The 12,526-nt window shown below is 37.2% G+C and overlaps 2 protein-coding genes across 2 annotated transcripts; one reads left to right on the plus strand and one right to left on the minus strand.

Moving 5' to 3' along the window:
- Positions 1 to 1,233: 1,233 nt before the first annotated feature.
- On the plus strand, positions 1,234 to 5,291 carry LOC107772367 (mannose-6-phosphate isomerase 1-like). Its single transcript, XM_016591864.2, has 5 exons — positions 1,234 to 1,943; positions 2,224 to 2,391; positions 3,114 to 3,326; positions 4,048 to 4,314; positions 4,662 to 5,291. The coding sequence occupies exons 1-5, from the start codon at positions 1,572 to 1,574 to the stop codon at positions 4,962 to 4,964; spliced, it is 1,323 nt and encodes a 440-aa protein (XP_016447350.1). The 5' UTR covers positions 1,234 to 1,571; the 3' UTR covers positions 4,965 to 5,291.
- Positions 5,292 to 5,502: 211 nt separating this feature from the next.
- LOC107772369 (uncharacterized) lies at positions 5,503 to 10,477 on the minus strand. The gene is made up of 8 exons (XM_016591865.2): positions 9,976 to 10,477; positions 9,158 to 9,202; positions 8,856 to 8,985; positions 7,393 to 7,474; positions 7,259 to 7,307; positions 6,877 to 6,974; positions 6,192 to 6,330; positions 5,503 to 6,057 (listed from the first exon to the last, which is right to left on the minus strand). The coding sequence occupies exons 1-8, from the start codon at positions 10,318 to 10,320 to the stop codon at positions 5,899 to 5,901; spliced, it is 1,047 nt and encodes a 348-aa protein (XP_016447351.1). The 5' UTR covers positions 10,321 to 10,477; the 3' UTR covers positions 5,503 to 5,898.
- Positions 10,478 to 12,526: the final 2,049 nt, after the last annotated feature.

Raw genomic sequence — 12,526 nt, forward strand, 5'->3', positions numbered from 1 at the left:
GAGTGTAATGTTGGAGTGTACGAAACGTTGCTGTTTTGCTTATGTTCGTTTTGTGCACACATTGATGTTTTCTTGTCCAATTCCTGCCTTCCGGTCTGGAGGTGTCATCGGCGAGCAATGTTTCGGTTGTCTTGTAGTAGTTTCCCATTCTCTGATTGAGATGTTTCTGTGTTCGCTCGCCTGCGCGGCCCTTGTATTCCTGCTTGAGCAAAGAGCAGACTGTGAGTTAAAATGATACTTTCCTTACCCCCATCCGATGGATCGGTGAATGAGAGTAGGTTTGTAACGTTGCTCGTTTTGTCTGGCATTTTGCCGGTTGATGGGGCGATGATTCCTAAATTCGGTGACTGTATTCATCTCTCTTTCCCCTCCTATGCTGCGCATTTGCCCTGCGTGGGTTGGGCTTTGCCTTAGCGCTCTTTTCGGTGGGTAATCGTGTTTCGTGTCTTTGATCTGGAAGAGACTAGGATATTTCACTAAGAAATCCCCATAGACGGCACCAAATTGTTTGACTCAAAAGATATTGGAACCTTTTTGAACAAATCAAACAAAAAAGATGAAGGGTAAATCTTAGTTAAACATAATAAATCCAGATCAAGAAGCAAATTGAAGAAATAGTACATGAGATGAAATAGAAGTAATCGATCTTGTTGAAACTCTTTATTGTGGCTCCCATTAATCAACGGGGAAGATTGTTTTACATGTTTTTCTGGAGATTGCTTCGTTCTTCTTTTCATTATGAAGATTACAGAAGAGAGAACTAAGGAGAGAGGAAGAAATCCAGAACCGTCCCCGTAACCGAAGGTTTTTCCCTACTATATATAATCATGGGACCAATACTTGTTATTTACTTGGTCCGACACTCTCTCACACTATGTCTGCCTTGGTCGTCCTCTAAACGTTGTTTCTTTTGACTCGACGGGTATCGAGAGTACTGGATGTGGAATAGACCATGTTCGTCTTTCACTGCCTTGCCGCCTGAACGGAATGTTGGTAAGCTTGACCACATCGGTCGGATTTTGACCAATACAAATGCAGCGTTTATTTCCCTGCTATAGAGTTTAATAGCTTCATTAATTGTACTTGTATGAAGATTATATTTTACAGGAGTAATAATATACGTAATAGACTAACTTTTGTGAATGTCCCCACAAATCAAACGATTTCTTTAACTCGTGGATCGCGTGTATAAACATGACACATCTCCTGAGTATTTGGACCCCAACCCAAGAAACGAAATAAAGTAAACAAATGATGACCACATGATGAAACTAACGACGAACCCCCACCGAGATCATAACGGCGTGCGTGACTCTTGAGCAATTTCCCCTTTTCTGGATTCTAGTTTCTACTACAGCAGTACACAGTACTGTATCCAATTTTACGATAGCCCCAACTTACTCTCGTCACTTGCTTTTGTCCAATCCTATTCCAACTTTCCTTCCCTCCCTCACAAATTCATATATTCTCCCCTCGAATGGAAAGTAGAAGCAATTTTCAATTTCATATATTCTCTTCCTCTTTAAGTTCCCCTTTTCTTTATATACTTCTACTTCTCTCTTTCTCTTTCCATGGAGGCTGAGGCTGTGTCTATATCAGTGTCAACAACAATGGAGGGTTTTAATGGGCTTTTGAGGTTAACCGGTTGTGTCAAGAATTACGATTGGGGCCGGAACGGGAAGGAATCTTGTGTGGCACGACTCTATGGGCTCAATACTGGGGGCAAAATCTATGAGGACCAGCCCTACGCTGAATTTTGGATGGGGACCCACGACTCCGGGCCGTCTTATGTAGTAGAAGAAGGAAGAAGAACAACTAATGGATTTGCTAATGGTGGAGAAAGAGAAAAGCTTACTTTACAAGATTGGATTGAAAAGAACCCTAGTGTTCTTGGTCAAACTGTTCTTCACAAGTGGGGTACCCACCTCCCTTTTCTCTTCAAGGTGACTTTTTGATTTTTACTGTGATATTGTTAAATAATGCAAACTAATTACTTGGTAGCCAGCAATTTATGAATCTTTGGTACTTGGACTAGATAAGGAACCTGTTTTTTTCCTGCTTTTGCTTTTAATTTGCTCAAAGTCTTGATTTTTATTATGATATTGATCAAATAATGCAAAATAAATACTGGGTTGTCAGCAAAGTATAAATCTTTGATACTTGGACTAGATAAAGAACCAATTTTTTTCTGCTATTGATCAATTCAAGGGCTTTGCTTTATAGGTATTATCCGTTGCAAAAGCTTTGTCTATACAAGCCCATCCTGATAAGGATTTAGCCACTCTTCTGCATAAGGAGCAGCCACTTGTTTACAAGGATGACAATCATAAACCTGAGATGGCTTTGGCGTTGACCGAATTTGAGGCCTTGTGTGGCTTTACAAGTCTTGAGGTAGTTTTTTGTTTGTAAATTTGGAGTTGTTTTAGGTTTATCTAGTTTGGAGTAATGCATATATCTGATGCTTTTAAATTATCAACTCCCTGCAAAAAGTTCCAGTAGAGATAAGTAACTTGTTTTACTGGATATATTTGGTAATTATTGGTGCAGTCTAGACTCTAGAGGCTTGTAATGATAGAGAATTGCTCTCCAGCTTATTGGGAAAATATTCATTCTAAGAGCATGGTGGGGGCTCTAAGCGGATTGTAGGGTTCTATGAATTAATTAAAAATTGATGTTGAGTTTTTAAATCTTGAAAATTTGCTTTATTTGCCTTTTCCCTTTTCAGTATTATTATCTGGACCTTGTTGTTTTTCCAACAACTGGAAGGAATAAAGTAAGGGGAAAGGTCCCAATTAGCTTCTTTTGTCTTGTATAAATAAAATATTGCTAATTACTTGTTCTGCTCTAGTTAGAGCATGTGTATAATAACTAACATGTGTATGTTTCATTATTCTCCTCCTGTTATATCATCTGTACTGCAAAATTTGGTAGTAGCAAGTCTATAAAGATCTAGAGGTGGGGCTTGGCCACTGATGTAATTAATAGAGTATTTTATCATGTGGTTGACAAAAACCTTACCTTTTGACTTGAGATGATCGAGTGGACCTACACTCCATAACTGTTTGGAAGAAGAATTAAAAATACTAGATGTGAATTTGATGACTTTTTTCCAGGAGCTTAAAGTGATTGTTCAGACTGTGCCTGAGATTGTTGAAGTGGTTGGTGATGCGCCTGCAAAGCGAGTATTAGACTTGAACGAGGATGATGGAGAGGAGAAAGTTAAATTAGTGCTCAGAAAATTATTTACGGAGATGATGTCCGCTAACAAGGATGTGATCACCGAAGTTATTGCCAAGCTGATTAGTCGTCTGCACATTAAAAATAAGGTAAACTCTGATTGCTCCATGATTATATGAAAGTTCATGATTCTTTTATTTTTCTTTTGATGTTATTTAACTCTCTTTCTGCGCTTCTACATGGTAGTGACTCATTGATGTGGCAGTCTGGAAAGTTATGCTCTTCATTGTCTTAGTTAATCATTTGTGTCTTATTACACAATTCTCTACCCATCTCTCAATCAAAAAACACTATCACAATGCCTTCCCAGATTAAATTTGGATTTTTACGTGTTTGTTTGCATATTCTTGAAGAACGTGGAACTTGTCCTTACTTAACAGTTGAATTTCTATCTAAGCACTGAATTCTTCTCTTTTAGGGTAACTTATGGTCCTATCCTCAGAGTTAAAACAGATTTTTTTGGCTTTTATCCCCAAAACAGAATGTCCTGCCTATTTTCTTTTATGACGCATGCTCAGCTGATTATTGAGAAAAGCCGGCTATCAAATTAATATGTAATTGGGAACTCTGCTTCTTTAACTCAAATTTTATGAAGGGTTAACTCATATACCCCATTCTTCCGGTTGTGTAGCACATGGGTCATTTCTGTCTTAACCTGGAACACATAAGATATTCTTATGCAAGTGATTTGCTGAAGATTAACCACATATTTTCTTGTTTTCTCCTCGAGCATATCTGGAACTGCTGCTGTTTAAATTCATGTTGTACGTTGTTGTTTATTAAAGAAGTTGCTTACACTTTGATGTTTAGGCAGGGCAGCTGACGGACAAAGAACAACTGGTCCTAAGACTTGAGAAGCAGTATCCAACTGATGTTGGTGTTTTAGCTGCCTTCTTGTTTAATTATGTGAAGCTCAATCCCGGTGAAGCTTTATATTTAGGGGCAAATGAACCCCATGCATATGTATATGGTGAGTGTGTCGAATGCATGGCAACCTCAGACAATGTGGTACGTGCTGGTCTAACTCCCAAGCACCGGGATGTTACAACTCTCTGTTCAATGCTCACATATAGACAGGTATCGTCAGAGCCATATTAAAGGCGCTCTTTCATTCTCCATGTTTTATTAACCTTTTTCATATAGTTTGAGACTGAAGTTCATTTGAAGGTGAATTTCCTTAAGATTGATCATAGTATAAGATCCCAAGATCCACCAAGATAGTGCTATATCCATATTCAAATCACTTGTCTCTTTGATTGAGGCATATAAGTTCATAAACCAACAATACTTGTGGAAACTAATAAGCAACATTTAGAATATGGAAGGCAACAGGCTAGATGTTTGGCAAGACTACCGAACATGCAAGTTACATGGCATTCTGTATCTCTTGATCTATGAACTAAAATTAGTGTTTTCTGTTACAGCGTTACCCTGAAATTCTGCAAGGTACAAAACTAAATCCGTTCACAATGAGATACCTCCCTCCCTTTGATGAATTTGAGGTGGATCGTTGCATTCTTCCCCAACAATCAACTGTTGTCTTTCCTTCTTCTTCTGGTCCATCCATTTTTGTGGTCATGGGAGGAGAGGGAACAATGACCACATCAGCAGAAGAAACTGTTGCTGAAGGTGATGTCCTATTTGCACCTGCAAATACTAATATTACCATTGCAACCTCCTCTGGTTTGCACTTGTATAGAGCAGGAGTAAACAGCAGATTTTTTTGAGGAATAATAGCTACGTGTGCTGGCTCATAAATATAGTGAATCTGTGTTATATTGGCTGCTCCACTTTGTAATATTAGCATGTGCAGGTATATTACCGCTTTTATTAATGTAGTGTTGTAAGCAAAAACTATCATTGGAAGGGTGGAAATTTTGCTCTACTTTCTTTGTTTCTTCATGGTCTAATTTCAACTTTTGAGAACAGAGATGGTAAGCATGAGAAAAGTACAAATGCGAGAAAAATAAATGTACTCAAGCATGCAAACTTGGACTAGGGGTGCGCAATGATTTGGTAGTCTTAAATGTTGGTCGTATTCTTCTGTTACTTTCAACACTGTTTTTGGTTGTGCAAGAATCTTTGCTGATATATTGTTGTTACCTGCTGCGATTCAGCCAGTGTCTGATGGACTTTTGGCTGTTTCATTCATCTCTTTCGGGTAGCAGAATAATAGCTGCACCACAGTTAACGGTCACCGGTAGCAAATGCCAATAATTCATAAAAAGAGAAGCCAAAGAAATCCTTGAATGGAATGAAAAATACTTTGTCACACTGAAAAGTGAATGCATATCACTTGAGGGTGGACATCTTGGAAGCAAAGCTTATAAGCGGTACCGATTCAAAAGAGCTACAGCTGATGAACAATCAAGCGGATCAAACCGTCAATGATCTTGATCGTTGATCTGGCATCATTAGAGCCGTACTTATTCATCCCTGAGGCTATTCTTTCTAAGAAAAATAATACAGAACTACTGTTTCTGTCCTGTTAGTATCTTATTGAAGAGCATCTATATCCAATAGATCTCCAAAACCGATAAAAAGTACAAATTCAATCCTATTCTAAACCTCTCAATTGTCCATCATATCATGATTGAATCACGGGCCAAGGCAGTGGTTCTCGAAAATATCCGGAAGTAACATGGGGGCAATTTCCCTTCATTATTGTGTCCCAGCTTTATTTAAGCCGTTTAACCATGATAGAATCGATTGTGCACCCTTTGTCCATGAGCAATCTAACATCATATCATGAGCAACCCCTTCAATACAGACTGTCGGGACGTCATAAAACCTTCCTGTTTCATTGAGTCCCTCTATGTCCTGAGAAAACCACATCATTCATGCGTTACTCTCGGAACACTTGAGCTATTTAAGACTTTTTTTTTTTTGAAATACCTGGAGATTCACAGCATTTTGTAACAAATTGGACTGTCTAAAATTGTCAAAGAACTTACCACAATGAAATCATCCTTTGCACCCACTACGAGTACTTTAAATGCAGGATCCTCGAGTCGAGGGACAGGAAGAGATGCGTTGAGCTTTCTTAGATCAAACAAAGGCATCCTTGAGCTTTCCGTCATTAGCTGTTGGTAACTGGAAAAAAAGAAGAAAAAAAGAAGAAGAAACAAATGTTGCCGTAAGAAACAATATTGTATACGCTATCCAATAAATCAAGGTATTATTCCAACTGTATATAAAACTAAACCTTCAAGATTGAGATACAAGCAAGCTTACTGACATAATCTACGAACTCCATAGAACAATATGTTCACATGAACTCAATGACTTAACTTAGGGAATGCCCATTAATGGATTGTTGATAAGGAGGAATCCTCAAGCTGACAGTAGACTAGTATATGCACCAGTAACCAGGTCTATACAAATAGACAAGGAATAACTTTAGTTCAAACTACTGATATTTGGGAAAGTGGTAGGAGTAACTCAAATGGGTAGCATGTTCAAAAACTAACTTCTTTTTGCTACTCTTTGATTGTCCAATAGTACACAGAGACATCTTCAAAATTATGTCAGGCAAACATATTAATATGTTTTATGAAAAAGATTGTCTACTTTAACTCATTTTCTTCTTTCATTTGATATCCAAAAAAGTAATAACCATCTAAGTTATCATTGACTGACCGCACAACCAGCTGATCGTCCATTGCTGCTGAGAAAAATGTTTCTTTACAAAGAGGTAAAGAATTTTGAAAAGCTTTGGCTGCCAGGCTCCGAGTTACCTGCTCGAAGTATCAAACTCACCAATTTGAAAATCACAAAAATGCAGGAATTAAAAAAAGAAGAAAAATGCAGAAATATTTTATGCACATAATAGGATATAACCACTTACTGATTATACCATTGATAGTATAGAGAGAAAATTTGAAACAGGAAACAAGTTGAAGCTGAAGTGGCTTCAATAGTATATGTATATGCCTTTGTAAATGCTAGCAAAGGCAATTACTTTGATAGTTCATAGCTGAGACAAGTGTGTATAGGTTTCTTTCAAATTAAATAGACAAACCTTGAAAGCAGCAATAGGCTTGGAAAAGAGATATCGCCATACTAAACCGCTGAATACAATAAAAGAGAAACAAGTTAATGAGTGGAAATAAAATTCGTATTGGGAGACAAGCTTCATACAGTACAGGAGGTCACCTATTACCCGAAGGGGGTACTGAGCAAACGAGCACAGCTCCAGCAAGACTGGGCAATAAGCTTTTATTTTCTGAATCAGATCCTGTAGCACCAAAAAGTAAACAAATATCTGTTTGAGTAAAAACAACCACTTTAATGAACTTTCTTTTTTTTTTTATAAGATAACCACCTTAGGGAACATTCTTTTTATAAGATAACCACTTTTAAGGAACATACAGATTTGCTCTCATTGATATGAGATGTCCGAGAAGCAGCTTAAGCGGTTAATGTGCTTTATGATACAAGTAGAGAAAGCACCTTAAATGATACTTCAGGGACCAGAAACCTAGGCCTACAATGTAACACATCAACAAACACACAAATTCAAACTTTTTTTTCATATGTGAATATTATGAGGTAAGTTCATGCGGGCACCAAGAGGGGGACAGCAAGTTCATGTGGGCACCAAGAGGGGGACAGCACGGCACAGAGCTATTCAACCTAATGACTAATGAGAGTAAACCTCAGGCAATGGCTGAACCGCAGCAGTAATGAGAGTAAACCTGAAGACGTATGATGTCCTAATACCATGCTGCTCTATTAATCAACTACACCTCAATTGCAAACTTGTTGGTTGTCGACTTTATGAATCCTTTATAACCATTCTGTTCGATTCAAACCCAAGTGATCTTGGAGAATTACGTATTTAACTCTTCTATTATTTGATAATGACCTTTTTTTAATACTTTGAAAAGGAAGTTTCGATGTCATTGTGCAGGTCTGTGCACAATAAAGTTTCCGTAGTTTGTGTAAAGTGCATAATCTTGTATTTACCATGAAATATTTCAGAAAAATCTAGAAGCATGAAGGTGAAAGTGTAGATTCCCACGCAAAAACATTCTTTTTTAAGGGAAAGAAAACACTCACACCACTCTTTCACCTGCCTACACTGAACAGAGTTTGGATCCCCACCCTAATATCATGCTTTCTTGAAGAAGTGAAATTTAATACGACAAACATGAAGCCACACAACTCTGTGCGGTCCGGCAAATCTCTCACGATCTGAGTTTAGTTTGACATCATATAGCCTAACTTACAACTCAACACAAATTTCCACTTAGGAATAACCTAGACTATGCTTAAACAAATTTCCTGAATGAAAGAGATAAATAGCAACATATCTGATTCTATTTTCATTTTGTTTATGGCCAAAACTAAGAGTTGCCTAAATTAGCGAAATAATGTTTTGCATAAGAAGTGGTTCACCTCACAATTTCAAATGTCTCAAACCACAACTACAAGTAAGCAAAGACTCTTATCAGAACCAGACCCCCATTCTTAAGATCCTGCGTGGATCTTCTTCCTTTTGAGGAACTTGAGTTAATAACATGAATAACTTTCATTGGAACTAATCTATGAAATAACGGGTAATCCTATAAATGTAGTATGCCTTAGCTTGGAAACAATAAAGCAAACACGATTACCTTTTACTGCTTCACTTCTAATATTTGCAATGTAATACTGAACAATAAGCCCCCCAAATGAATGTCCAAGCAATACTGGTGGCAACTCGATCTCTTTGTGGATGAAGTCAGCTATATCACCTGCATGCGTCTACTGAAAGAACCAAAGTACAGAATTATAAGGCACTGAAGACCATTTCAGTAATGTACTAAGAGAAACTTGAATGAGAATGTCGGCTCAGCTCAAGGTCATTACTCTAGTAATTTCCTACTTTCCATTTGACACTCAACTAAATCTCTAAACAGAGAGAAATGTCTAATACCTGGAGCGTACCTGCAACTGCTGCAGCAGGTGAATCACTTTCTCCCTGTCAAAAAGGTAGAAATATATTAATAAAGTATATTTGCTACTTTGATAGGGTTCATTAGAGACGGATCTAGAATTTTTAGAACATGGGTGCACCACTAAAAAAAGGAGAAGTAAAAAGTATTAGGTGGAAATTAATTTCTGTTCCTCTAGGTAAATAACTCAATATTCAATCAAGTGCATCATTCAACCTTTTTGGGCTATGGAGGCCAACGGATAATATTAGATAAATTCTAGAAAATAGAATAGTAGAATACCTACTTTGGTGAAGAGACCATAGGTTCACGTGCTCCATACATTGGGCATCAAATTCGCCCCTGGTTGCATTGCTATTTGCCATTTACATGATAATGTATCATCACAAAATACTAGGGGAATCCATTTAAATAAATACATTAAAGCCAACAAGAATTTTATTTAGGTGGTTGTGAACTTCTTCCTAAATTTACCAGGTCTTTTTTCTAAGATAAACAGTAGCCGGATCAATCAACCAAACAGCAAGTAATTCAGTCGGCTAATCGGTCATCAGTATAAAATTAAACATTATCTGGATATTAAAAAGAATTTAAGCAGTTAAACCTACAGCCTAAAAAGAAAGTTAAAGCCACAATATTCATCATATTCGGGATTCAAAATACCATAATCGAGCTACTATATAACAGACCTAGTACTGGCAAATATATGAAAGTCTTAACCTTTTTTAGCAAAATAATCAAATTTTAAATTCTATATTCTTTAGTCCATGTAATTGCAGTTGTTGAAAACATAGAGTACCTGACCCAGCAAGCTGAGAGCGTAACAATCATATCCATTTTGGGAAAAGAAAGGAAGCCAATGTTCAGCCCAGCACCAAGCTGCATGAAAACTTCCATGAATAAATACTAACGGTGGGTTATGAGATCTTTTCTGTTCCTCATCTGGGTCACTGAATTGAAGTCCTTTCTGGTAGAGAACCTCCATGTTTAGTCCAGATGGGAGCTTGTGAAAAAGACGGGATTGTCCCTGCTTCAGTTCATAAGGAACCTTCATTTTGTAATCTCTAGTTAGAACAGCACGAGTTCTGGTTGTTAATCTGGTTTGAGGAAATTTGGGAAGAATCAAAGTGCAGAGCGTAGCCATTGTTTCTCCAACTGCTCTGATACTCTTTCCTCTGTCGCAGTTTATCGCTTGCAATTTTTTTGTTTCTTTATTATCCCTCGGTTTTTTAATATAACAATTACACAAGAATTGATAACGTTACTCTTTCCTCAACTTTATTGATTTTTCTTGATTATGTATTTCACTGAATATTGATAAAAATAGACATTTGTACTTACTTTCATTTGTCATCTTAGTCCCTATTGTCAATGAAATTTCGTATCTTAGTCCCTATTGTCAATGAAATTTCGTCCAGATACTTATAATTGTTTAAAGTACACTTTGATCATTGACGAGCATGCGTGACAACTTGATGGCTGAGTTGTACAAGATGTGCATATTTCACGCCGCGTGAATATAGAAAATTTAGATTAAAAATAATTAAAATAAGAAGAAAAAGAAAGTAGGAATTAAAAACAAAAATATACTACTCCACGTTTCTTCTAGTTTTCACCCCATCCCTCCCCTATTTTTTTTCTATATCTCTCTCTGCTTTTCGTTCTTTTCCCGGTTCCTGCCCTATTTCTTTTTCTTTTTCTTCCCTTCTCATTCTTCCCCTTCCCCAGCCCCATTTCTTTTTCTTCTTTTTTTAAATATTTTTTATAGATATGTTTTCCTTTGCATGATCTAGTTAATTATCTGTCTGTCATTGTAGGTTTACTTTGAGAATATTTGTTTTCAGTGCAAAATCTTTAATTTGATTGATAGACATTTTTATTTTTCATTATTCTTGTATGGATAAAATTAAATATGATGGAGTATAATACTAATAATGGATGGGAAGTGATGAGTGAAGGAATATAGATGGACGAAAATGGCGAAAAAAGTGACGGAGTTGGGTTGCTACTATGGTTGGCAAGCTGGGTTTTGAAAAGGAAAAAAAAATGGTGGAGATAAAGTATTTAGGTAGAGGTGGAATAAAGTATTTGGGAATCAAAGAGTGTTCATAGTGTTTTATGCTGGCCAAGAAATTTTCACATGATGGCAGTGATGACAGTGATAGCATAAGTGTTTAGCTAAAAAGCGGAATTTCGGTTAAAGCCTTAATTTAGAAAAACTCGGGCTATTGATAAATAAAAGAAAGTAATTTTTGCCAACAATAAGATAACAAAGTAAATCAATGTATTCAGATTGTATTTCGTGTGTTTACAATTGACCCATTTTTTCCTTTTTATAGTTATCTTGGAAATATACGTTTTGCTTTTGTCATAATAAGGCCATTATAGACAATTAAACACATTAAATGCTACGTTACATAATCATTGTATTTTAATACAGATTCTCTAACGTTTTTAGTATTTAATGCTCATTAAATACTGTATCTGTACTCTCTTGTGCTGTCAGATTCATTCTCCTTAATTCTTGGACTTAAATAGGTACGAGTGTTGAATCTTTTGAGTATCCGCTCGTGCCTCCTCTTATGCCTATGCTCGTATCTGTTGCAACTCGTGCCTCTTTGTCAATCATAACTCTTTGACCAGTCTACATGTCATGACACGTCATCTTCCAATCACTTTAATATGTAAACTCAATTTTTCCCAATACAGATAGTTGTCACGCCCCAAACTAGGGGAGGCACGACTGACACTCGATACTGTATTCGATCGAGTTAGCCACTAAATATACTAGCTAACTAAACTGGGGGCCTAACAGATTGGGCAGCACAACATCTGAAATACTAAGCCTGGACCATTAAGATCATGACCTGAATAACAATAAGCGATATAAACAAAGGTAGACGAGCCAAAATAATAAAGTACTAGCTGGCCGACGAGGCCGCGATTGGAGACATACATGCCTACACACATATATATACATGTCAAGCCTATGGGCTGGAGATTGAAAGCTACAAAAAGAAACCCAGAATACTGTATCCACAATAGCCTCTAAGAGTGTCATAAGCACTGTCGGAACAAGGCCTCAACTATACCCAAACTATATACAAAAGTAACCATCCTATGAAAGCTCCAGGAAGAGGTGGAGCTTACCAACTCACAGCTGAACCCCGAAATCCTAGCGGAGGGGTCGATTAGAGTCCCTACCTGGACCTGCACGCACGAAACAAAAATGCAGTGTCCCCAGGCAACGGGACATCAGTACGAATAAAAATATACTGGTATGTAAGGCAGAAAGTAGAATCATACATAGTTGATGTAAAAAAAATAATAGTGAAACCACCTGACACTGA

The sequence above is a fragment of the Nicotiana tabacum genome, chromosome 3, assembly GCF_000715075.1.
Source record: "Nicotiana tabacum cultivar K326 chromosome 3, ASM71507v2, whole genome shotgun sequence".
In the NCBI taxonomy this organism is placed as follows: Eukaryota; Viridiplantae; Streptophyta; class Magnoliopsida; order Solanales; family Solanaceae; genus Nicotiana; species Nicotiana tabacum.